The 27,917-nt window shown below is 44.1% G+C and overlaps 1 protein-coding gene and 1 pseudogene across 1 annotated transcript; both read right to left on the bottom strand.

Annotated features, from left to right (window-relative positions):
* Positions 1-838: 838 nt before the first annotated feature.
* LOC137625375 (centromere protein S-like) lies at positions 839-27,917 on the bottom strand. Its single transcript, XM_068356241.1, has 5 exons — positions 27,742-27,917; positions 18,468-18,566; positions 14,287-14,444; positions 2,893-2,959; positions 839-1,469 (listed from the first exon to the last, which is right to left on the bottom strand). The coding sequence occupies exons 2-5, from the start codon at positions 18,504-18,506 to the stop codon at positions 1,338-1,340; spliced, it is 396 nt and encodes a 131-aa protein (XP_068212342.1). The 5' UTR covers positions 18,507-18,566; positions 27,742-27,917; the 3' UTR covers positions 839-1,337.
* Positions 8,537-8,655, bottom strand: LOC137630141 (5S ribosomal RNA; annotated as a pseudogene).

The raw sequence follows: 27,917 nt of genomic DNA, 5'->3' as shown, positions 1-27,917 counted from the left end.
CAATGTACATTTCCCATTAGTCTGGCTAGTTCTGGGTTACTGGCTTGAGTACCACAGTAGCCAGGAGGCTGTAAAAGTATTATAGCCCCATGCACAGACATATACTCTTGCCATTATGCAAGGGTTGAGGAACTTGAGCACCCTCTTCCACCTCTTCTACATGGACATGGTAACGCTACTGTACTTCCTCGTCTGTTATGGATACTTTGCTACCCAACAATGAGAAGATGGCCCCTCCTGAGGACATTATTGCATGCAGACAGCAGTAACTGGTGGTGGCCGAGGTGATACTGCATCGTGCTTATGAGCACGAGGTCACGGCTTGCTGCACTCTCCACCATTATCAACTGAGGTAAAGGGTACTTGGTACATTTTCTATCTCTGGTCTACTCGGTGCCAGAAATGTGTTCATCCCCAATGACAACCAGCTTGGTCCTTCATAGGCCCACAATTATGTAGCTGATTCTGTTCTTGGGACAGAAGGACTCAGGTTTGTATAGTTATTTTTTTGTTTTCTCTGCAATTTAGTCTTATTGAACATTCTATGTGGCTCAGTCATCAGTCTTACTTATGCTTGAAAAATGATCTAAACTATGTTCTGAGGCCAAAAATAGTTCTTGTATACAACAAACACTGAAGTACTATTATAAGTTTGACTCAGATCTGTTTTATCATAAAATATTATTGTAAACAGAGGCTACAGAATTTTGGGCTGGTCACAGTTTGAGATGTAAGTCAGTAATAAGATACTGAAAATATTTGGCTTCAAATAAGTTTAATTTTCATAAATTTCTCGCAAGTTTAGTTATCGTAAATTTTTCGGAAACACAACTTTACCTTGGCAAAGCACAAAAACTACTTGAAATATTTATGCTAAGTCACATCTTCATTGATCTTCCGTGAATCCTCCCAAAACTTTTCCAAACTTTAATTACAGAACACTTTAGCATTTTTGTTGTCCACTGGGAGAGAATGTAGTTTAGACTAATGTTCTATTGTATTTACAAGACTTTTCAGTCAGAATTGTTTTTTTCTCTTTTACTCAAAGCTTTTCATTAAGGAACGAATATTACATGAATTCCAGGGAAGTATTGAAATGATTAGATTTCTTCTTGCAAAAATCTATATAAGAGAAGCACCCTCTTGTTGCATCATGACTATAGAAATGCACCATGGCATAAAGGATTAATCAACAAAGAAATTTAAAAACTGTGGAAAAATATTACCTTTTATAACTAAGAATTAATTCTTCTGGAGTTTCTACATTGATCACAATATCAAAATAGAAAAAAATTCAGGGAATGGTGCAACATGCAGACGTAACAGTGTGATGTGTTTTAGTTAATCTCAATCTCCTGAGGCTCTGGTGAATCTCGCGATGGGCCAGCTACGTTCTTGGTTTTCTTTCTACCCCTCTTCTTGCCAACTGGTTTTTCCAGTCCTTCTGCTATCTCAGTGACTTTCTCTAACTGAAAAATTCAGTACATCAAATTAATTCCAGAGAGAGAGAGAGAGAGAGAGAGAGAGAGAGAGAGAGAGAGAGAGAGAGAGAGAGAGAGAGAGAGAGAGAGAGAGAGAGAGAATTTTAAGTGCTTTAGGACAAGTTTTAATATCTTTAACTGATCAGTAATATTATCAATACTTACATATGTTGCTTTTATTAAGTTGTACAATATATTGTACAGTATTTGGAAGTTTATTTTTATTTTGTATTTATATTGCATTCTTTATCCTGTAAGGTTATGTAATCAATATTTTTTGTGTTCTGTTCATTTTCAAATTTTATAATAGATTAAATTCTTTTCTCTTTCTAATTTTGAAAGATCTATATTTGATATCTATTTATCCTTATCTGCCTTTCAAATGTTTTTTTTTTTTTTTTTTTTTTTTTTTTGAAATTCTTAACATATCTTATATTTCTTAGCACAATTATTATGATTGGAAAAATAATGAAGAAAGTCTGAATAACAATACTATACAGACAATAAATATAGTATGTTTCTTCACCAACAGATGCAACAATAGAAAAAGAATACAGGTATATAGTAATCCCTAATTTAACGAAACTAATGGCACCTAAGACAGATGCAAATATGACCTGGGAACAGCAACCTATGCCTCGAATACTCAAGCTTCCCCAAAACTGTAAACAATGTTTAACGTATGCAAACATTACAAGAAGTTAATAACCTATAGAATCCAAAGATATAAGAATTTTATATCATCACACTAAAAAACTTGGTCAACATAAGCTAGTCTAACCAAAAACTTATTTTACTGTATATTAGCAGTACCAGCTGAACTCGGCTGAGTCCCTGGTTAGGCTGGAGGAACGTAGAGAGTAGAGGTCCCCTTTTTGTTTTGTTTCTTGTTGTTGTCGGCTACCCCCCAAAATTGGGGGAAGTGCCTTTGGTATATGTATGTATGTATTTACAATCATGTGCAAGAACATGACTACAGTATCACATTTAAGCAATCAATAGGTTATATACATAATTTATGAATATATTCATGTATTATATACAAATAATGAATGCTGTGTATACAGAAAGTAATGTACCAAGTTTCTAGAGTCTCCAGATTCTTATATAAAGACAAACTTAGTTTTTGTAAATACAACTTAGCAGATGGCAATGCAATTAGCACACTGAAAAATGCAACTTAACAGATGGCAATGCAATTAGCACAGAAAAATGAACATACCCAGCAAAGAATAGGGCATCCCGAAAAAACAAAAAGGACCTCAAATACGTAAATGCATTCGCACGGAAAAGAGTGCAGTCTTGCGAATAATGTAAATGATCAAGTGATTATTGTTAAGCATATATGGCCACATAGTTATTTATAATATAAAACGAAAATTTTACAAAACAAGAAATTATCAATTCTCACCAAGTCTTTGTTTCGACGGACAAGAAGCTTTACATCATCAACATTAATTGTTGTGCGACGTGCATGCCTAGAAATGAAAATTTTTAATAACATTAGTAAAAAAGAATAAACATAATTAACATATTATTACCACTAAAATTAGTACTAAATATATGGTATCTCACATGACAGGGCTGATACTATTCAATACACAATAAGTATAATAAAGAGATGAAGTGTGTGAGAAAACAAAAGCAGTACCAAATTTCAACATTTATTCTATAAGAAAATCCTCACCTTACAACTTAATAGGTTCTAAGAAGCTGTTTGTAAGTGGAATTTTGTTAAATTTGGCATTGGGTAGGCTTTGCCTAACTCGCATGCCTACAATTTTTAGCTACAAAAATCAACAACTAGTCCCATTTCATATTGCAAATGTTGTCTTGCCTACTGCATCAAATTATATGATATTGTTTTATTACAGTACTGTATTTCCTTATGAAATGTTGATACAATATCTGAGATTTTTTTATTTCACTTGGATTTGTGTTTGTACGTCCAAATGTTTGTAAGCTAAGGACCTTCTTCACTACAAAAAGTATTACATGCATATAAGACGGATAGCAGCTGTAGCAACTCATGTATAGGCACTGTGAAACTGCAGTACCGCATATTTTCTTTTAATAACACTCAATATAAATAAATCTTCTTTAATTCTTTCTATATACTTGTAAAATATATCATTTTTAAGCTTAATGTTAGTAGCCATGCTCCAGTTTACGAAAAAATACAAAAATCTTTGTATTGAACTGTGCACTTTACAGTTCCAGTTACGTGCACATGCACACATAGGCGGCTGAGAGGGGGAGAGAGCCCTGTTGGTCCCAGTGGTGACTTTGGTGTGTGAGGAAGATAGTTTTCTTTTTTACTCAACTTGTGTTGTGCTAGAAAACCGTGCACCATATCCTTGCTTGTGATATTAAGTGTAGAATTAGATTATTATCCTACAGTACTTCCAGCTATTCTATGTGAATATTTTTTCCGGTTCTTTAACAATTTTTGGGGGGATCTCTTGACAATTCCCATGACTACTGTACATCAGAGGCAGGAAGCTGCTTTTTAACACTGAAAACAGCAAATTTTTTTAAGCACAATTCAGAAAGATTAAATGCACTTGCAGGGCTTTCAATGGAGAAAAAATTCCTTAGTTGACAGCCAGATATCAAGGAGAAAATTATTGTTCTTTTCCCACAAATTAAAACAAGAATGGGTTTCAAATTTAAATGAATAAATCAAGCTTAAACAGTAACAATTCAAGTTATCGTAAGTAAAAAATGCTTTATTTTGTTTTTTAGAATTCTATCCAATTAATGAATAAATTTTCTTATACCAGTTTGTTTCCTTATACAAAATATTGATTGGAAAGGTTACGAATTTTCGGGAGCAACACACCCAAAAATTTTAACCACGAGCTACCACTGGATAGCAGATTAGAAGACTCAGATGCACATAAACTTTACATGTACTGTATTGTACAGTATATAATGTTGAATAAAAAGACCACATTGGAGCAGCTTGGACAGGTTTCATACCAACAAAGTGACAAGCAGTGAGCCATGTGGTATCCAACTTCATGACAAACCTTTTAAAACTAATGAAAATATCCATATAAAAATGGTTTAGTTCACTGTATATGGCATGTCTCTTCAATGCCATTGAGACTGATGGACCAATTTTGCTCTTTTTTTTTGTACTGTACAATAAACGCAGAATGTACTGTAGTTCCTCTGTCACATATGTTAAGCAAATGCTTTATTAATACATAAGGTTGTTCCATGTTCTAAGGAAAGGTTTTCCATCATTAGTGTTACTGAAATAATAGTGATGAAGCAGATTATTCCTACGATTTCATAGCGAAAATACAGGTACCGTATCTTTAAGTTAAAATATCCGAGATTACCAGTTTCTAGAGGGACACTCTAAATAAAAGATCCATTATCGAGAGCTGGGACAACAGCAACAAGAACAACAGCATAAGGTTGGAACAACAGCAACAAGAACAACATAAATTAAAATCAAAATGATCAAATTAATGAAAATAATATTGATATTATCATCTAGTGACAGCTTGTCAACCGAGTATGGAGAGGAACAAGATATTTTAATCTGGAACCACAGCATCACATGTTAACGGCCACATGCCTTTTGATAATTACTCTTTTGATATGAAAGCTATTTTACTGGGGCTTCAACTTTACATTGTTCCAATTTTCACAACAGTATTGTACTCATTCAAGACAAAATCCTACATGAAAGCAATATGAGAGTTGATAAATTTGACTACTGTAAATGGTTTTGTTAAACAGTTTGAATGACTACATTTTGAATAAACTGTCAAGCAACTACCGTGGCTCTTTACATGATCCTCTCTCCTCTTAAGAACTAAGAAAATATGACATACAGTATATTAGTATTTTTAGTATATATATTGTAGTACTGTATATAATAAAGAGCAGACCAATCAAATATTTTCTTAAAACATTGCAAGACAATGCTGAATCTTTTATTCATCATATGTAGGACAGGTTATTGTACCATCTGTAAAATATTAATAGGTACTAAAGTTTTAGCATAATTCGACACTTTGCTAACCACATTTTTCTATCTATTGACCAAAAGTAAATAAAGAGTTTTTCACATTCAATATATACAGTATATAACAATAGTTTGAATAATTTTTTTTCATAAAGAATAAATATGACAAATTCGAAGATAATTTGTATTTTTTCTAACCATACAAACCTTAGCTATTTACATTGGGTTTACCTTTTAGCGTAGCTGAAATGGCGAGCCATTAGAATTTAACGAGGGTGTATTACCCCCGCGCTAGTTAGCAGGGGGGTAGGGGAGTGGTAGCTAGCTACCCCTCCCACCCTCACACACCGGTGAATTGCTTCACTTTCACTTAGAGGTAGGACTTGTCTTGGGGGACAGGGCTGGCGGGCAAATATATGTAGATAGCTAAGGTTTGTATTGTTAGGAAAAATACAAATTATCTTCGAATTTGTCATTTGTTCCGTAACCGAAATACAAACCACGCTATTTACATTGGGTGACTTACCCCTTAGGAAGGTTGGAAAGTCCCCAGCCATACTGGCTTTGGCTTTACCCGGCAACTCAGAATCCGAGTGAATCGCACTCGAGAAAAGGAGTCCCTGCGCCTCACAAGTTCCTTGCTCCGCAAGGAACCGTGTGGCCTACATAAGCTTGTGTGTGAAGGAAGAAGTGTGACTCGTCCTAGGCAGTTGACCTAGAGTTCCAGAAGGAACTCTGGGTTAGGACGTTCCCAATACCACCTCGTCAGGGTATGGGGGACGCGACAGTATTGACTCAATACTCGGAACACAAGGAAGCATGGTTTACCTGCAGAGGTTTGAGGTCAGCTATGCAGAGACCAGGATGCTGCTTCCCAGTAGAGGGGATGATGAAGAAAGAAGTAAGGGCCAGACATACTTCTTTCGTTCATGCAGACTAAAACCTGATAACAATGCCCTCAACCTTCTGTTATCTGTCCAAAAAGGAGCCTGAGGTTAGACCAGCTGTTGTGTAGCCACCACAGAGCGATAGAAACGTATCGATACTCCTGTGGGTCACGTCCTGCAGGAAGCGGGCTGCGAAGGTCATAGACGCTTCCAGACTCCAGCTTGTAGCACCTGCGTCACAGAGTAGTATTACTCGAAGGCATGGGATGTTGCGATGTATCCGACATCGTGCTGTAGGGCGACGTGACGGGGGAGGGTCTGGATTCAGGTCGAGATGAATGTCCTTGAGTCCGAGCTGAAGAGGTATACTGGTGACTCTCCCCCGTGTCCTTCTTGTGCTCCCAACCCGGCTGCACGTGAGGACAAACTGCAGCTGTTCCCAAAGATAACTCCTCGATTCCTTTACTGGCAAGAAGGAGAAGGTTTTGGGTCATCTGATATAGAATGGTGACTCGAAATCTTGAAGGACTTGGACCGAAGGGCCAGGACCCCAAGATTCTGAGTCTAGCCAACAACTCATGAGCGAACCTGAATGTTGCCTTCCCCCATTCCTTAGAAAGGGCGGAGTCGTACGAGACCAAGAAGATTGCTTACACACTGGCCGCGGCCAGAGTGAGCAGGAGCCCCAAGACGGAATACGATCAGAGGCCTAACGTAAGGGGTCTTGAGAAGATCTCTTAAGGGACTAAAAAGTCCGAACCATGCTCCATGTTGGAGGTCTCACTCCGACTGGGGCAGGGACGTTCGCAGCTTCGCATGAGCGAGGAAAGGTCCAGCGGGAAGGAAAAAGTTTATTCCTTTCAGCCTGAAGGGCAGGGAAAGGCCGAGCGACAGGCTTCACTGCCGAGAGCGGAAAGGAGTTTCCTCCCGCCGAAAAGCAATAAGTTCGTTATTGCTGGAGGAGAGGCCTCAAGGGAAGAGGTATATCTCCCACGACACCAACCACAGAAGACTCTCCACTTCGCCTGGTAGACCCCTGCGGATGACTCTCGCAGATGACGCGATCTCCGCCCCGCGACTGTAGCGGGTTGTCTCTTCTTGAGGAGGAGGCGTAGTGTCTCCAGGCGTGAAGCCGAAGCGATGCCCTGGCCCGTGAAAGATATTGCAGTGTGGTTGTTTGAGTAGCCTGTGCCGTGGGAGAAGCTCTCCCGGGAGTTCCGTCAGGGAAAGCAGAGGGTCCGGAAACAGTTCTGCGTATAGTCCCAGTGGAGCTCTCAGGGCCATTGAAAGGTTAACAGACATCCTGGTCTTGTTGAGACCCATTCTCAACAGACAACAAAAGAGGGAAGACGCAGGCGTCGATGTTGTCCCACCATCACCGGAATGCATCTTGCCAAAGAGTCTTGGGGTCTGAGACTGGGGGGAAGAACAGCGGAAGCTTGAGGTTCCAAGCTGTCGCGATCAGGTCCCCCAGGCCAGGACTTGCTGGTTACTAAAGGCCAAAGACCCCCAGGTACACTCTATCTACGAGGCTCTGCTCAGAAAGTCGGAGAGAACATTCCTCTGCCCGGAATGAGCGAGCCGATAGTGGTATTGAGAGGATCTCAAATCATCTCAGTATCTCTACTGCAAGATGCAAAGGTATAAAAATGCGTCCCTTGCTGGTTGGAACACGCCAGTACCATGAAGTCGTCGAGCACGGAGCGACTCGGCAGGAGCTGTAGGATCTGTAGAGGGGCCAGGCTACAGCCCCTAAGCCTGCCTGAATGATGGAGAGGTATCCTTCAGGTCCTGACCATAGGCCTGAACCGGAACATGCCCCCCCCACCCCCCCTTTTCTTTGACGAGTCCGAGAACAGCATAAAAAATGTGGGGAAAGGACGAGAATATCCACTCCCATCAAAAGGTTCCATAGGTCAACACCCATTGCAGGTCTAATCGTTCCGCTGGTCCCATAGGGACCAGAAAGTCTGGTTAATCGTTGCTTTGAAACCACCGGAACTTGGGCCGCCCCACAGGGAACTCATCCTGAGGCGACCGTTTGGAACTTTAGACGGGTCAATGAGGAAAAGAGACCTAGGAAGCGTTCCAAGGTAGGGCTGAAAGCTCTGCTTGACTGAGAACAGGTACTGCGACTCTCCTCAGCCTTGCCACAGTTAACTGAAGGGAAGGCTCGGAGGAGGCGGCAACAGCATCTGGCGTCCCCAGGCGGTCACCCATCCAAGTACCGACCAGACCCGACGTTGCTTAACCTCGCTGGACGGACGAGAAGCGGGGTTTCCAACGTGGTAAGGCCATTGACTCAATATCATGGCTAGATACTCCAGATGTTGAGGCAGAAGTAGAGAAGGCTCCTAGCAAATTACCATGATCCCTCACTCATGGTAAGGATCTGGAAGCTTGTCCCGGCGTTGAAGAAGGTCGAACCCGAGCCTACCGGAGTTGACCAGACCTCCAAGAGGCGAAGGAGGCGGAAGCCTGCTCCTGTGCGGCCATGAGGAAAGTAGGGAGAGTTCTCTGGGGAAAAACCTGCGATGCCACGGCGGGACCGCCACACCGCATCTTAAGCAGGAACACCTGTAGTCTAGGCTGAACCCCAAGAGCTTCCTGGAAGATGGATGGAATGGAAACTGAAAGTACCCGTCCTTCCGATCCAGGGCCTAAGGAGTCCTGTCGCCTCGTTACCAGTCTGATCGATTCTGCTGTTCCACGCTGGACGAAGTTTGTTCGACAAACTTGATCAGAGCTGAGAGGTCGACTACGGAATTCCCGTCTCAGATGCTTTCCTACGAGAAAGGATCGACTGAAGAAGCCGGGGGGTGAAGCTGTCGACGATCCTATGGAGGACCTTCTCCTAAGGCATGGATCATTCTGCCCAAACGGGCAAAACTCTTGCCGACCCCATGGCATAGAGGTTCAGTGACACTGAATTCACTGACAGAGACAGCAGGCGCGACATCCTTGGCTGATCACGGAGAACGTGCAGGAATCGGCCTCGGGAAGCTGTTATCCGGATGAGTAACCTTAGGCATCCTCCCAGCGTGAGACCTGCAAGGGGGGGTTGCCAATCCTAGAGTTCATGAACTCTGCCGCTCCCTCTAGGATTATGGGGCCCCAGGAGAGCCTCCCGTGCTACCTGTTCCTGACAGGAGGGGACTGCTATTGGACACCTCGTCTTAGTTGCCGTAGCTGGTCCGATAACTTAGGCCGAAGAGGCTAAAAGAAAGAGGCGCTGGAGGCCTGCAGGATCTGGAAGAAAGCGCCTTGGAGGAGTGAAAACGGAAGTCGACTTCCTCCGTACAACCGCTGTCTATGTCTCTGTCCTTGGGCACAAACAAGCTCTTCCCAAGGATGGAAGGGTGTCTGAGGTTGTCGACATCCACGGATGAGACACCCGAGAGGAAGCCCTCGGTCATTGCGTCCAGATGTTCCAACATCGAGCTTGCCCGCAAGTTCGAAACTTGGCGACGAAACGCCAAGGTGCTTGAGCCCGAGAGGAGGAAAGTACCCATGATCTTCCTGTAGCTTCCTTGAACAAAACCTCAGGTCGCAAACGAGGAGGGAAAGGACCTGGTAAGCCCCTTTCACGAGATGGAGAAGAGGAAGGGGTAAACCAGTCACCCCTTGGCCGATGGAGAAATCTCGAACGGAAAGCTCCCTGGCAAAACCCTTCCAGGGAATGACGGGGAAGGGCTAACCCAGGTTCTGGAAAGAAGAATGTTGCTCAGACCTCCCTGAAGATTCTTCCTGCTCTTGCATGTGCCATGCTCTGCGTTTACGGGGTGAGGCCGTGTTCTGGAAATACGCTCCAGAAGACTCGCCAGGCTGGCCATGCAGCGAAACCCCAACGGGAATCGCGGTCACAATCGCCCTGGCGCTCGCGCGATGGTAAATCAATGGTTTGCTTGTGGCCGAACGTGGAAGCGCCCATGCGCGGGCACGCAGGAACGCAAACGAAAGTGCGCGACGGAGCGCAGCAGGAGGGCGAGCGTGGTAGGAAAGGCGAGAGCTGGTGGTCGGCGAGCGATGACCCGTAGGCGAGCAATGGATACTGCAGGAATCAAGCTGACGTTCGCGCGACGGAGCACCGTCGGTCCGCGCGACGGAGCACCGTCGGTCCGCGCGACGGAGCACCGTCGGTCCGCGCGACGGAGCACCGTCGGTCCGCGCGACGGAGCACCGTCGGTCCGCGCGACGGAGCACCGTCGGTCCGCGCGACGGAGCACCGTCGGTCCGCGCGACGGAGCACCGTCGGTCCGCGCGACGGAACACCGTCCGTCCGCGCGACGGAACACCGTCCATCCGCGCGATGGAATACCGTTGGTTCCCGCGTGAGCGAACATTGGAGAGCATGTGCGCGGTCGCGCATGAGCGTAGGCGCACAGGCACGTGGGCGTGCGGTCGCGCGGGCACGTGGACGTGTGGACGCGCAGGCACGTGGGCGCGCGGGTGAGTGCAGGTGGTCGGGAGACCGATGACGCGTAGGCGGGCGATGGCGCGTTGACGAGCGATGGTGCGTTCTGGCGAGCGATAGCCCGTAGGCGAGTGAAGGCGCGTTGGCGCGTCGGCAAGCGATGGCGAGCGGTGGTGCGTTAACAAAACGCTAGCGCGTAGGCGATTGCTAACGCGAGAGAGACTAGTGATGGTTAGCGCGCATTGCGCTAACAGAACGCAGGTGCATCAGGAAGGTGAGCGCTGAAACAAGCTGTTAATCAGGCGATCCTAGACGGTCAGAAAAAACCGTTGGCGCCCATTGGTGCGCGGCAGAAAAAGGGCGCGCAGATGTGCGCTGGCGATTGAAGAAAGCTGGCGCACAGAAGGACAGAAGTAAAGGTGAGCGCTGGCGAGCAGGAGGAAGATCTACGGCAAGACTCAGCTACCAGAGATTGTGGTCCACAGCAGGCGAGCGCTAGATCGCTACTGATGGTGTCCAGGGGAACTGACACGCGTGGCAGATCGATGGCGATCGTTGACGCGTAGGAGATCGCTGACGAGCAGGCGAACATTGACGCGTCTGTGGTTGCTGGCGAGCTGGTGATCGCTGGCAAGCAGAAGGCAACACGTGGAAGCCTGTGCGTAGAAGAAGAGTCCTTGTCCAAGATCTGAACCGAAGTTCTAGATCGCGAGGGCGAACGTGGGCGCACAGGGCACGTACAGGAACCAACAGGAACAGCAGAGATGATCATCAGGAGAGCGCTGACGAACAGAAGAGCGCTGACGAACAGGAGAGCGCTGGCGAACAGGAGAGCGCTAGCGATCAGGAAAGCGCTGATGAGCAGGAGAGCGCCTGTGCGCTAACACTGAGCAGGAGAGCAGGAGAGCGCCTGTGCGCTAACACTGCGCAGGAGAGAACACAGCAGAAGGGTGCGCAGGGGAACCCTGACACGCAAGGGAAGAACCCCCGTGGGAGGCAACCCTTTGCCCCGAAGGGATCGTTGTCCGTCGGGAGACTGATGACCGTCGGAAGACCGTTGTCTGTCCGTCGGGAGACCGTTGTCCGTCGGGAAGACCGTTGCCCGTCGGAAGACGAGGTCAGACTGCTGTCCATCTGCACCAGGGGCGGAAGATCCAGAAGAAGGAGTTGTAGGCTGCATACGGAGATTCAAAAAGGCGCCTCTTAGCACCCTTATAGGGAGATAGGAGGTCCTTACGACATAGCGGACGGTGAGCCTTACGGCGAAGGTGGCCAACAGCAACAACAGCAGAAGAGTCCTCCGAAGAGGAGTCTCTAGAATGAGTGTACTCTCTCGCGAACGAAAGAGAAACACTTCGTAGAAGAGACAGGTCAGCCAGTGACCTAAAAGGAGCAATCCTCCGAAGAGGGGCTCCTGCAGTTGCCCAGCTCCTTGAGCGTAACTGCAGGCACGACCGCTCAGCACCTAGAGCATAGTCGCACGAAAAAAAGGCAAGAGAAGAACCCCCCAAAAGGGGAAAAACTCAAGCCTGAACAGGAAAAACTTCCCTCGGAAGGAAAGTTACCCACCCAAGGAGCCGAGCCTCCTGAGTGTTCTAAAATGAACTGGAGAGCTGTCAATTGTCACGGGAGTACTTCCAGGAGAAGGAGACACGCCCCTGACGAAGATCCATAGGGGAGGCAGCAACAGCCGAATCCCCAGGCCTCAACAAGACAGCTCACTCCGTTGTCACATTACAGAAACGAACTAGATCGGTAACTGTAAAAAAATAAAACAAAAATCATTAGTTAACATTCATTCCCCCGGGAAGGCTCCGAAGAGGAATCCCGAGGGAAAGGAACACAAGAATTACACAACAGGCATGTGCCCCCACAACCACTTACACTCACGGAAGGAGAGCTGTAACCAAAACAGAATTATAACAATTATAATTATGTAACTATGTAATTATGTAATTTAAAAATGAATGAACACTAAAGAAAGAACGAAAACCCCGAAAGGAATCGTTCAACAAGCAGAAAAATCAACAAAAACAATTAGATTCATAAACTAATTGAGACAAAACGTACGGCGTAGCAACCCCCCACACGGGAAGGAAGCTACAAAGGCGTAGTAAAAGTAACATAGTAAAAGGGTGAACGACCTCAAGAGAGAGAGAGAGAAAGACCGAAGTCAAACTCGATCGCGACCCATGAAATTACACCATGGTGGCCTAACTGCCGAGGGCTCCACGGAGATATCGTACACTACACACACAAGCACAAACTCTGAAAAGGAAACTTACTGATTTCTACACTCAAATATATATATAAACATGAGAAAATGTTTACATATATATTGAGTAAAAGAAAAGGAAGTGATTAAGTAAAGACAAAACAAACAATGGCTGCTAAGCGAGGACAAAGACAGGGACGTCTGTCCATGTCCGAGCCAAAAGTGAAAGTGAAGCAATTCACCGGTGTGTGAGGGGGGGAAGGGTAGCTAGCTACCACTCCCCTACCCCCCTGCTAACTAGCGCGGGGGTAATACACCCTCGTTAAATTCTAATGGCTCGCCATTTCAGCTATGCTAAAAGGTAAACCCAATGTAAATAGCGTGGTTTGTATTTCGGTTACGGAACAATTTCTTTTTAAATTTACTAAAATTAAACAACTATAATACAGTACTAGAAATGGAAACATGCGATTCCCAGCTTAGTCATTACTACCCGATTGAATCTCTGTAAAGCTACAGTCTCTACTTCATTATTACAGTACTGTACAGTAAATGCATAAGCCTTGAAGTTGTAATGGACTTACAAGTAATTTCTCTTATTTTCAAGGATAACCTTTTAAGAGAAAAGACAGAGACTGTGTTTCAGCCAATTCTTAGACATAACGTTTCCTACCAATAAGTGTAGATACTTCTCAAAACATAATTAAATAACTATGAAGATATAATGTTAGAATAGAGATACCGACAATGGCATTTAAGTAATCACATTACATTAACTGAATTTTCAAGCTAGAACTCTTCTGCTGTTAAATACACCATATCACATATATTAATATAAAGAAATTCTTTCTCAAATCCATCATCCCCTACCACACAAGGAAACCTCACCATTTAGGGTACCACAATGAAATATGACATTCATCTTCAGTTCTTCTATAATAAACCTTAGCACCAAATGCTTATGCTTTAAAAGTATTTCCTTCTTGAGTCTATTTTTACCAAATATCTGGAGGGGCATTTCTGACTTTGCCAGTGAAACTTATGTTTGACTAACAGAAGTCCCTTTCATGTACAGCTACAATTCCACTTGGCCTCAAGCATGCCTTCTTTTGAAGAATACAGGAAACCTATCATTACACAATGTACAGTACTGTATAGTTGATGCTTATGACATGACTGCTCTGGGATTCAGTCTCATTTTTTGTAAGCAGTTATTTTTTACACATCAACAGCTGTAAACCTGTAATGATTAAATTACATAACAAGCCACAAATTACAAAACAAAGATAGAGCATAAAACTTACTTTGAAAAAGCTTCCAAATCTTCAGTGTAAACTTCAATCTGTCTCACTGTTAGTTCTGATAATGTAGCAATAACCTGTTTGCTGAAAGAAATCCCTTGTTCGCATCCAACTTTCTCACAAATTCGCCCCACCGTGAAATGAATTGCAGCTTTCAGATTCTGCAAAATAAAAGATTGTCTTTGATAGAATAAATGTATAAATACAACTAAATTATAAGATCAAAACTAAAAATAAAAATTCTGGGTTACATACAGTATGTAAGCCTAAACAAATGGTTGGTTGCCCTGTCATCTAGTGTGATGTGTCTTAGATTCTATTATCAAGTCACCACAATCAAATTTGTGAAAAATAAATTACGTTTGTACAACAATGATAATAATAAACTATCTAATACAAAAATGCATAACAGCCTTCATATTCTATATATACAAATTTATTAACTAACTATTACTTCCAATACCAAACAAAGGAAAAAAAGGTGAAACCATTAATAGAAAAGCAAATTACAGAATTAATTTATATTTTCTCAAGCTATGCAAATGTGTTAAATTATTAACAAGGTAATTGGTAATGACAGGTGGTGCTTTTGTCCTTAGGCTCAGGAATGAGAGAGAGTTTAGGCAGGAAATCTAAAGAACTCTGGGCTGTATAACTAAGAAAAATGCAAATTAGTTTTATTTTTTCCTAATCATAATACAAATCTTTCGTCCTTTAACATAGGGAAACTCAAACCAGAAGGTTCTTTTCTATACAGGACATGTCATCTTTTCTGGTCCTTTATAGGAACCAAGAAAGTGACTAAACCTCCTAACAAGAAATCATTGGGATGCAGATGCTATTAGGGTCTCGGCTTAAAAGGAAGCCAGTACTAAGATACAAAAAACACCATCTCCCTTACAGGGAGATGACATTGGCAGTGTCATACCAGGCAGGTCCAGAGAAATATTTGGTAAGAAGAGACTGATCTAACCTTCCCCTTGTGAAGATGATGGAGAAATTGCTATAGGACATATGTAGTCTGCAAAAAGTTTCTCCATCATGTAACTCACCAGAATCAGACATCCGACCAGTGTGTAATGAGGGGAGCAAAAAAGAAGTAAACGAGCCAGTCATCCTACCTCTCCTTGTGATTTACACCGAATGCATTACCTTAGGTCAGGTACATACTAAAACCTGTGAGGGAGCTGGAGATATCACACTACTACAGAGCAGCTCCTCAGGACCAAAAGAAAGGGGGCCATGGGACTGTGGACAATGTCTGTAAGGTTCAGAGGGGCAAATGTCATCCGATACCCTTCAGGCACAACCTTCACCTCCAAATACGTCAATAGGTAAAATGGAAGGCTACACTTGTAAGCTGCTCTTCCTTGAGATGGAAGAGGTAAACACTGACTAGAGCAGCCTTAACCAGATCAAATGAAGTGTTTGACCACTTTCTTTTAATTCCTGCTAGGCTAATAAGAAGGCTATGATACTTGCACTCAAGGTGTTGAGCCTTCTTAAGTAGCAATGCACAGCCCTGCTGTGACACCAAACATCTTAATGTCAACTTATATGGAGGGATAGGATCAAGAAGGTCCCAAACTGGTGTTTGATGCCGACTGGTACTGTGTCTTCATCACACAGACAGTGAGATGACGAAGGTAACATAACTACCATCACTCAAAAGTTTGACATGATGAAGAACCTGAAACTCTCCAACTCTCTTGCCAATGCAGTGAGGAGAGAAAGTCTTGAGGGAAAGAGGCCTACGATGCCCTCTCAAGATAGCAGGAGACAGGTCCACCAGTGCTTTGAGGATGAGGGCCATCCCACTCTAAGTCCTAGGATAGGTAAGGCTGTTCTAAGTTCCCTTCAAGCACGGACTAATCTCTGGAGGAAGAGAGATCCAAACACAACCAGGGACCCTCTTTTTCTTCAACTCTCTTGCTAAAACAGAGAAGAAAAACAGTTTGAAGGAAAGACTCTCTGTATGACACCCTCCTCTGGTTAGCAGGAAGGAGCACCCATGTCTAGAGGATAAGGACTATCAAATGCTAAGGTCTACATACCACAGTAGGCAAGACTACTCAAAGCTCTCTTTGAGCGTGCACTATTCTCCAGAGGATGGGAGAACCAAAACTTTACCAAGGAGCTTCTTGGGTAGAGGCAGACAGTAATTCTGTGACCTGCTGAAAAGTACTTTGGCCGGAAACACGTCCTCTATAACTCCTGTTGTAGAGTCTCTCTCTCTCTCAAGACCTCCCAGAGAGCTAGTAGGTCTTGCGTAACCTCTAGAGTATTACTTCTTCCTTCTGAGAAGTGTCCAAAAACGCAAATATTCCCCATAACACCCCTCCAGACTGAACTTGTGAGGGGCAAGAATGGGTGGAACAGGGTCAGAACCTCTTGAAGGAAGAAGCTGGTGGCGGTCATTGCTGGGACCTGTAGACTGCAAGGATATACCCAAACTCTAGTCAGATGGCCTGGCCACAGCCTCCGTTTATATACTGGAACCTTGAAGGATACTGTACAGTCGATGAAGGCGTACAGTACTGTAACAATGAGAGTACAGCACCTAACTAATCCTCAAAGCAACTATTTTGTGCCCACAAGGCGCTACAGTAACTAATCATCAATCGGTCAATGGTACCTCAAGGCTAGAAAATATGAGGTTGTCAACGCGTTCTTGGAATTGTTTCCTTTCCCTAAAATAATAACGCTCAAATCCAAAAAGGATCTAGGAACTTATAATAAATCAAGAAGCGGATGATGTAAAAGCAGTGAAAGGGCTTGATCCATGTCTGGGAAATAGTCCTTGGGACCAGAAAGAACAATACTGTGCACCCTCCCTCCAGTGAACGGGCATGGCCCCATGATCAGCAAAGCTTGGTACAGTACTTGGAAGCCAAGAGTGGGGACCAGTCACTGACAAACTGGGCATAGATCACGACGGTCTAGCATGCTGAACTGGTACTAAAAAGTCGTATCTCCTCTTATGAAGGTACCGAAGTGAGTAGAGTAAATGGAGAGTGAGGACGCTCAAGCTATGATTACTTGGCCTGTGCCGTAATCAGACGTCGGTATGGGTGATCACCAGCGGCACTGGTGATTGGCCCTTTAAAGGATTGATCAGCTGCAACACCAGTGATCGACTGATGGAAAAAGTAATGGGCCCTTCATGGGACATTGTTACGGGTGATAGGCTAGTACCAGTACCTGCAGGGGAGGCTGAACTGGACTCACATTCCAGCGTTCTGAACCTCCCACAGGACACGGCCCACCCATCCCTGGCCTATGGAGCTGGTATTCGGTCCAAGTAGGACAACTCACCTGCACCTTGCGCAAGAAAGATAACTGTAACAACAGCTCACACTCCTTTGGCTGACCAGAAAGGTACCAGTTAACGAGTGGGTACTGTTCCTCTCTACCGAAGGAGGAGAGTTATCACAGGGGGTCCTCGGGTTACGACGGTCTTAAGCTGTTTCGAGGTTACGAATGCGCCCCATAAAAAATATAAAGAATAATATTAAGCGTCGTTCCGTCTTACATTGTTAGCGTCGTAAGCAACGTAAACAATTGCGAACTAGTTTCTAGCGCGCAGCGGATGAATACGCTTTGTGGAGGTTGCGGGCGAGGAAGACGGCGTCTCAGTTCCAGTGATACGCCATTTTGGTTGTGTTTGCCTGTTCTCTCTCTCTCTCGTTTTTTTTAACTTTTTGCCCTTCGTTATGGCTCCAAAGTGTAAGGCAGATTCTTCTGATGGAAGTGCACTCACTAAAAATAAAAAAAAAATAAAGCTATCAGAAAGGAAAGTAAGGAATGTCAAACGCATTGTAGCCTTGGACAAAAGTAGATATTCTGTGACAGGAGGGTGGGCGGGGTGGGAGTGCAGTTCCCCTTGCGACACCAGTCATTACCAAATGGCTATTTCACCGTCGATGAAGACAAGCTATGTTAAAGAACGAAAGGTTTCTATACACATAAGAACAAAGGACTGATTTAAAGACAACTTAAGCATCCATTATACAATTTATTTAACATGAGTTTACTTTGATACTGATTCCAATGTAACCAAAAAGAAGTAAAAAGCCAAAAATATTCTTAAAATGCATATCCTTTTACAGAATAAAAAACCTACTTTCAAATCTAATAATAAGGAAGATATGACGATCTGTCCATGTCAGACAAAAGAGACTTACCAGTTTATGATTTAGCTCCTCTTCTGTTTCTAAATCCATTCCTAATGAAATATGAAGATGCCAAAATGCTTCTGCAGTACTGCAATTATCTTGATACACCTTACAATGGGAAAAAATTGCTTTTGTGAAAATTTATCTTGTTAATTTTTAATATCAATCACATTTTATTTTCTCTAAATCCTGTATAGATATTTTTTCATATCAAGTACAGTATCCTTCAATCTTTCTTCAAATATTATTTTCATAAAAACAGATGACCACTTAAATATGTTATTTTTATTAGTAAAATAAATTTTTGAATATACTTACCCGATAATCATGTAGCTGTCAACTCCGTTGCCCGACAGAATTCTACGGGAGGGATACGCCAGCTATCACAATACTAGAAGGGGGTGTACTCACCAGCGCCACCTGTGGCCAGGTACTACAGTACTTCTTGTTGACACCTCCTCAATTTTTCCTCGGTCCACTGGTTCTCTATGGGGAGGAAGGGAGGGTCAATTAAATCATGATTATCGGGTAAGTATATTCAAAAATTTATTTTACTAATAAAAATAACATTTTTCAATATTAAACTTACCCGATAATCATGTAGCTGATTCACACCCAGGGGGGTGGGTGAAAACCAGTGTACAAGATTAAAGGATAGCTAAGTATCCCGTATTTCATATAATCAGTTATCTCAAAATAACAAAGAAATAATAAGTACCTGGTAAGGAAGTCGACTTGAACCGTTACTCTGCCTTTTTTAAGTTCGTCTTCCTTACTGAGCGCAGCGTTCCTCTTAGGAGGCTGAATCAACTCTAAGGTGCTAAAGTATATAGGGCTGCAACCCCTACTAAAGGACCTCTACACAACCTCTAACCCAGGCACTTCTCAAGAATGAATTGACCACCCGCCAAATCAAAAGGATGCGGAAGGCTTCTTAGCCTACCGTAACAACCATAAAAACAACAATAAAAGCATTCAAGAGAAAGGTTAAAAAAGGTTATGGGATTAAGGGAATGTAGTGGCTGAGCCCTCACCTACTACTGCACTCGCTGCTACGAATGGTCCCAGGGTGTAGCAGTTCTCGTAAAGAGACTGGACATCTTTAAGATAAAATGATGCAAACACTGACTTGCTCCTCCAATAGGTTGCATCCATTATGCTCTGCAGAGAACGGTTTTTATTAAAGGCCATCGAAGTAGCTACGGCTCTCACTTCGTGGGTCCTTACCTTCAGCAAAGCAAGGTCTTCCTCCTTCAAGTGAGAATGGGCTTCTCTAATCAGAAGCCTTATATAATACGAAACCCCGTTTTTGGACATGGGCCTCGAAGGTTTCTTGATTGCACACCATAAGGCTTCTGACTGTCCTCGAATAGGTTTTGACCTATTAAGATAATATTTCAGAGCTCTGACAGGGCAAAGAACTCTTTCTAGCTCGTTACCTACCATGTTGGAGAGGCTAGGAATTTCAAACGATCTAGGCCAAGGACGTGAAGGCAGTTCATTCTTAGCTAAGAATCCGAGCTGTAAAGAACATGTTGCAGATTCGGATGTGAACCCAATGTTCTTGCTGAAGGCATGAACCTCACTGACTCTTTTAGCTGTTGCAAGGCAGACGAAAAAAAGAGTCTTGAGGGTAAGGTCCTTGAAGGAAGCTGACTGGAGAGGTTCGAACCTAGGTGACATAAGGAACCTTAAGACTACGTCTAGATTCCAGCCTGGAGTGGGTAGACGACGTTCTTTAGAAGTCTCAAAAGACTTAAGGATGTCTTGAAGGTCCTTGTTGGAAGAAAGGTCCAAACCTCTGTGGCGGAGAACTGAAGCCAACATACTCCTGTACCCTTTAATCGTAGGAGCTGAAAGGGATCTCTCATTCCTAAGATGTAATAGGAAGTCAGCTATTTGGGTTACAGAGGTATTGGTAGAGGAAACTGCATTGGCTCTACACCAGCTCCGGAAGACTTCCCACTTGGATTGGTAGACTCTACGAGTGGATACCCTCCTTGCTCTGGCAATCGCACTGGCTGCCTCTTTCGAAAAGCCTCTAGCTCTAGCGAATCTTTCGACAGTCTGAAGGCAGTCAGCCGAAGAGCGTGGAGGTTTGGGTGCAACCTGTCTACGTGAGGTTGACGTAGAAGGTCCACTCTTAGAGGGAGAGTCCTGGGGACGTCGACCAGCCATTGTAGTACCTCTGTGAACCATTCTCTTGCAGGCCAAAGGGGAGCAACCAGCGTCAGCCGTGTCCCTTCGTGCGAGATGAACTTCTGAAGGACTTTGTTTATGATCTTGAACGGTGGAAATGCGTAAAGGTCGAGATGGGACCAGTTCAGCAGAAAAGCATCCACATGAACTGCTGCTGGGTCTGGAACTGGGGAACAGTACAAAGGAAGTCTCTTGGTCATGGAGGTGGCAAAAAGATCTATTGTCGGCTGACCCCACAAGGTCCAAAGTCTGTTGCACACGCTCTTGTGGAGGGTCCATTCCGTGGGGATGACCTGATCCCTTCTGCTTAGGCGATCTGCTGAGACGTTCATGTTGCCCTGAATGAACCTCGTAACTAGGGTGAGGTTTAGACTTCTTGACCAAATGAGGAGGTCCCTTGCTATCTCGTATAGGCTCCTCGAATGGGTCCCTCCTTGCTTGGAGATGTAAGCCAAGGCTGTGGTGTTGTCGGAGTTCACCTCCACCACCTTGCTTAGCAGGAGGGACTTGAAGTTCAATAGGGCTAAATGAACTGCTAGTAGCTCCTTGCAGTTGATGTGGAGCGTTTCCTGTTCCTCGTTCCACGTTCCCGAGCACTCCTGTCCGTTCAAGGTCGCGCCCCAGCCCGAGTCCGATGCATCCGAGAAGAGATGAAGATTGGGGGTCTGAATCGCCAACGATAGGCCCTCCCTGAGAAGGAGATTGGTCTTCCACCACAAGAGAGTGGTCTTCATCTCTTTGGTGACCGGGATAGAGACTGCTTCGAGCGTCAAACCCTTGTCCCAATGAGCTGCTAGATGGAATTGAAGAGGGCGGAGGTGGAGTCTCCCTAGCTCGACGAACAGGGCCAACGATGAAAGGGTCCCTGTGAGACTCATCCACTGTCTCACCGAGCAACTGCTCCTCTTCAGCATGCTCAGGATGCAATCTAGGGCTTGGCTTATCCTTGGGGCCGATGGAAAAGCCCGAAAATCCTGACTCCGAATCTCCATTCCCAGGTACACAATGGATTGGGAGGGAATGAGCTGGGACTTTTCTAAATTGACTAACAGACCCAGTTCTTTGATCAAGTCCAAAGTCCAGTTGAGACTCTCCAGACAGCGACGACTCGTGGAGGCTCTCAACAACCAGTCGTCTAAATAAAGGGAGGCTCTGATGTCCGATAAGTGGAGGAATTTTGCTATATTCCTCATCAGATGCGTAAACACCATAGGAGCTGTGCTTAGGCCAAAACACAGGGCTTGGAATTGGTAGACAACCTTTCCAAAAACGAATCTCAGGAAAGGTTGGGAGTCTGGATGAATAGGAACGTGAAAGTAAGCATCTTTCAGATCCAACGAGACCATCCAGTCCTCCTGCCTGACCGCTGCTAGGACCGACTTCGTCGTCTCCATAGTGAACGTCTGCTTGGTGACATAAGCATTGAGCGCGCTGACGTCCAGCACCGGTCTCCAACCTCCTGTCTTCTTGGCCACCAGAAAGAGACGGTTGTAGAAGCCCGGGGATTGATGGTCCCGGACTATAACCACTGCCTTCTTCTGTAACAGGAGCGACACCTCCTGGTGCAACGCTAGCCTCTTGTCCTTTTCCTTGTAGTTGGGAGAGAGGTTGATGGGAGATGTGGTCAGAGGGGGTTTGCGGCAGAATGGTATCCTGTAACCCTCCCTCAGCCAACTGACAGACTGGGCGTCTGCACCTCTCTTTTCCCAGGCTTGCCAGAAGATCTTGAGTCTGGCTCCTACTGCTGTCTGGAGAGGAGGAGAGTCAGTTTTTGCCTTTAGAAGCCTTGGAACCTTTCCTAGACTTGCTCCTGGAAGAGTCTGGACGGGAGCTTCCACGGCTGGGGGCTCTACCACGAAAGGGCGGAATAAACCTCGTAGCAGGAGTATCAGCCACTGGGGTGCGATAAGTCCTGGGGACTGAGGGAGCAACCTTAGTCTTACGAGCTGATGAGGCCACAAGATCATGGGTGTCCTTTTGAATCAGGGCCGCAGACAAGTCCTTAACAAGCTCTTCGGGAAACAGGAACTTAGAGAGCGGAGCGAAAAGGAGTTGAGACCTTTGACAAGGTGTGATGCTGGAGGAAAGGAAGGTACAAAGCTGCTCCCTTTTCTTAAGCACTCCTGAAACAAACATTGAAGCAAGCTCGCCAGATCCATCCCTAATAGCTTTATCCATGCAGGACATTAAGAGCATGGCTGAGTCCTTGTCCGCAGGGGAGGTCTTCTTGCTAAGGGCCCCCAGGCACCAGTCTAGGAAATTGAACATCTCAAAGGCTCGAAATACACCCTTTAGGAAGTGATCTAGATCGGAGAAGGTCCAGCAAACCTTAGAGCGCCTCATTGCTGTTCTACGAGGAGAGTCTACCAAACTTGAGAAGTCAGCCTGGGCAGAGGCAGGTACTCCCAAGCCTGGTTCCTCTCCTGTGGCATACCAAACGCCCGCTTTAGAAGTGAGCTTAGTCGGAGGAAACATAAAGGAAGTCTTTCCTAGTTGCTGCTTAGACTGCAACCACTCCCCTAAAATTCTTAAAGCTCTCTTAGAGGACCTTGCAAAGACGAGCTTAGTATAAGTTGACTTGGCTGGCTGCATGCCCAGCGAAAACTCAGATGGCGGAGAGCGGGGGGTAGCAGAGACAAAATGGTCTGGGTATACCTCTCTGAAAAGAGCCAGGACCTTACGAAAGTCAATAGGAGGCGGAGAAGACTTGGATTCATCCACGTCTGATGAGGGATCCAGGTGTGCAGCCTCATCATCAGAAACCTCATCACCAGAGTGTAGCGAAGTGAGAGGTAAGGTATGCTGAACAGCAGAATCTGCACGAGCGGGAGCAAAAACGCTTGTGGTTTCATCCTCAAGTCTCTGTTGCTGAGGCAAAACCTGAGGTTCAGGCTGCAAAGGCTGGTCAAAAGGAGTAGCAGAAGGTAGGCGCATGGGTTGAGGAGGCTGACTCCTGGCATGAGTGTCTTGACTCAAGAGTTGCGCTTGCTGTAAGGTGAGCGGATGCGCAGTAGCAGGTTCCTGAGGAACGAGTTGAGGTTCCTGAAGTGTGAGCTGCGAGAGTTGAGGTAGTGGCTGCGCAGAACGCAGTACTTGTCTCGCGAGTTGAGGTTCCTGAGGCGCAAGGCTAAGGTGTTGAGGCTCTCGCCTTGAGGAGGGTTGAGGTCGCTGCAGCGAGAGCTGAGGAGTCTGCCTCATGGATGGGAGAGGTTGTTGTACCTCAAGAGAGTGTTGCCTCACTGGTGGAACCGCAAGTGGAAGCGGAGGAAGTAAGGTATAAGCTTCCTGTTCCCATTGCTGAGGTTGCCTTAAGGAAGGCGGAGGAAGCTGCACACCGCTGGAAACTGGCAACTCAGTACGTGGTAAGGTATCCTGAGGAGCCTCAACATCGTACGCCTGGCAGACAGGACTGCGGTTAGGCGGAGCGATCGCAGGCGGAGGTGTAACCTTCTCAGCCTGACACTCACGCATCAAGACCGCAAGTTGTGACTGCATGGACTGCAGTAGAGTCAACTTGGGGTCGGCAGACACTAAGGTCTGCTGAGGCAAAGCCTTAACAGAAGAGATCTGTTGCGGCAGCACCTTACTCCTCTTAGGAGGAGTGCATTCAACTGATGACTGCGGCGAGTCAGAGCTGATCCAATGACTGCAGCCAGGTTGTAGAGCTCTTGAGGTCTGGACTCTGCGTTTGAGAGGTCTTGAGACCTGAGTCCAACGTTTCCTCCCTGACAATTCTTCAGCAGACGAGTAAAAGACGGGCTCAATCGTCTGCGGGTGGGAGTGACGGTCTCTGGAAGACACGCCCGCAACCACCGAGGATACTTCTGTGCGCCGATCAAGGCCTGCCGAATCCTTTTGCCCTTCGACATTGCTTCTCCCCTGGGCTTGGGAGCTTGCAAGAGGTCCCGGACTGGGAGGACGACTGGCACGCACAGAAGTACCCTCACGCACCACACTGACACTGACACTAGCACTTGGCACTGCACTGACACTAGCACTTGTCACAGCACTGGCACTATTACCACCCACTGCACTCTTGACCTTAAGTTCCTTGACTTCGGCCATAAGACACTTATGATCACTAACCACCGATTCCACTTTGTCACCTAAAGCTTGAATGGCACGCAAAACAACAGACATATCAGGTTGAGGGCAAATAGTAGGTTCGGGGGTAGCCACTACAGGGGGAGGAAAAGGTAGGGGATCATGAGGTGAGGAAAAAAGTGAAGAGCGAGAAGAACTCCTCCTAACTCTCTCTCTCTCTAACTTGGTTGAATATTTAAGAAATCGGACAAAATCAAGTTCCGAAAGTCCGGCGCATTCCTCACATCGATCTTCCAACTGACAGGGTCTTTCCCTACAGTCAGAACAAGCGGTGTGAGGATCTACCGAGGCCTTCGGAATACGCCTATTACAAGACCTACATCGTCTATGGGGTGGGGCTTGTGAAATGTCAGACATCTTGAATCAAAGAGTTAGCCAAGTGGGGATTCCAAATCAAGCAAAAAGATCGTTAACCATTAATCAGAACTAAATAATAGCTATCTAAGCTAATATAGAAGTTTTCCAGTAAAGCGACAGCCGAAATCTGAGAGAAATACTTCACCAAAAGCCGTGAAAATACTCCAAGATCATAAGCGTATCCCAGAACGTCTTGCCGGAAGCACGACAGAGGAAAAATTGAGGAGGTGTCAACAAGAAGTACTGTAGTACCTGGCCACAGGTGGCGCTGGTGAGTACACCCCCTTCTAGTATTGTGATAGCTGGCGTATCCCTCCCGTAGAATTCTGTCGGGCAACGGAGTTGACAGCTACATGATTATCGGGTAAGTTTAATATTGAAAATCAGAAGATACTTTAAACCATACATAAATGACTAATTTTTCTAAACCATATATAAATGACTAAATTTTATCTATATCGTACATAAAAAATAAAATCCCTACATTAGGAAACATTTTAAACCAGAACTCATTCAAGTGGGGTCGTGACTAAATGATACAACACTTGACCTTTCATTGATATGTTCGTGGATCAAGCCAAGCATACCACCAACCTGTGTACTAATAAATAATGCCTTGATATACTATGAGTAAAAACAGGGCATCTTATGTTACCTTAAACAAAGGAGAATGTGCCAATGAGTAAGGATTTTGGGTACTAGGCTCGGTTATGGTGAATTACTCAGGTTCGTCATTTATTAACAACGGTGCACGTGTAAAGATTTTGTTAATACTTATTAAGGCATGAGTTAAACAACTGCCTTATGCAAAAAATTAAGAGGAACAAAAGTTGCTTATCCCAAAAAGTTTTGTGAAGTGTGATAATTTTAGGGTGTATTTTCAGTGCAGTAATCAGTATTTCCTAGCTTTGGTAAGAAATATATATTCCTGGAGGTATTTACCAGTGGCATGAATAAATACCGACTAGTCCTTTCCAGCAATCTTAATTGCTTGGTAGTTCTTGGGATAAGCTGTCCAGGAGGGACAATGTTCCCTACTGGTACTGCCTAGGTAAGGAGAAGACTCCTAAGTTAGGTTAGGTGGAGGCACATTAGGGTAGAAGTATCCCTGAGAAGTACACTCTGTACTTTAGAGTTGGCTGTATGTAAGCCACACATGTAGTTTTTGGAGTATTTTCATCCCTTAACTTATTGTAAGAGAATAGTTTTAATAACTGAAATTACAAAAATAATAATTTTTAAAACATATTTTAAAACTAACTAATCTCACAAATATTAGAGATACACTAGTTTGGATTTGTAAGTGCAAAGCTTCTTAGCTAAAATTAAGTACAGTGCTATAATACAAAAACCCTTTATTGTCTTTAAATGTAATACAACTTTCTCCTGAAACAACAATCTTGTTAACAGTTCTGGCAACCTATTGTGGTACAGGTATTCATAAACTCTTCTCCCAGTTCTAGGGTCTGCTTTGATGGCTTTTGACAGCTTTTGGTTAGGATTTTCCATCTTAGGTATACCTATGTAATCTCTTCTAACTTCTTGTCCCATACAGTCTATTTTATCTTCTCTTTTGCTAAGACGATAGCCTCATTTTTCCCAAGTACCATTCTCCTAAGTATACTTTCTGTTTTAATCCTTCCGTCTCTAGCGAGCCATGGCCGGTAAATAAATTAGAGTCCATTCAACATAGATAAGCTTAACTAAATATGGGTGATGATAGAGGATTCACATTTTCTACAAGAGCAGCAGGCCTGTTAACCCAACGATCTTCACACGTACCCATCCCTTTAATATTTCTAACTCATATTTTATCTCATTATCAACACCAATGACTTCTGATGATTTGTGCTTAAGGTAAATGGTAAAATTATATTTACGGACAGGGAAACATTTTGAACAGAAAATATATGTTTTCCTGTAGTAAATAACAAGATTTTATCAAATTTGACCTTCATTTTGAATAATGTTTAGAGAAGAAAAGGTTGTTTTACCATTGAATACCGTTTTCCCAGTATGTTTCCCCCACCCTAAACCACAGGTTCCCACTGAGGGTCCCCATTATCGACTATATATATATATATATATATATATATATATATATATATATATATATATATATATATATATATATATATATATATATATATATATATATATATATATATAGCCTATATTTCACTGAGTATTTATTTGCGGTGAAAATAAGTGTCATTTTTTAAGAAAAGGGTGTTTTCTGTGGGAAATAGGGTTTATTCTTATTCTTTTAATAAGAAAGCTTTCCTGTCCACAACTATATTAAAACAAAGTAAATTTCTCAAGTTCCTCCAAAATACGGCTGTTGCTTATCTTTTTATTTATATCAAATGTTATTACGGGGGAACTGAATGTCATCTACAAATATCAGGGTTTCTATTCTGTACAGGTCATTGACTTCCAGCATATTGCATTGAATGTGTTACAATAGAGAATAATTTGGGGACCAACAATGGGGTATGTACCCCTATTTACGTTTCCTTCAATCCTAATTTCCTATGTATATCTATCTGACTGGACTATCAAATATTATAGATTTACCTTTCTCGTTTACTTTGTATATCAACTTGACATCATCTTTACCTACCTTTTTACTTAATTCTTAGGGTTGCAGGCCCAGTCCAGTGAAGTTTAGTGCTCGTTCAGGTCACTGAAGTCATAAACTCATAATTGCCTTTAAGTTTGATTTCAAAAGATGTTCCTGGATCCAGGGTCCAAATTCCAGATTCCTCGTTGCTCTCTCAACAACACGGTAATTGTGGG

Source organism: Palaemon carinicauda, chromosome 2, assembly GCF_036898095.1.
Source record: "Palaemon carinicauda isolate YSFRI2023 chromosome 2, ASM3689809v2, whole genome shotgun sequence".
In the NCBI taxonomy this organism is placed as follows: domain Eukaryota; kingdom Metazoa; phylum Arthropoda; class Malacostraca; order Decapoda; family Palaemonidae; genus Palaemon; species Palaemon carinicauda.
Note: the sequence above shows the minus strand (reverse complement) of the source record. Positions and strands in the feature narration are given on the sequence as shown.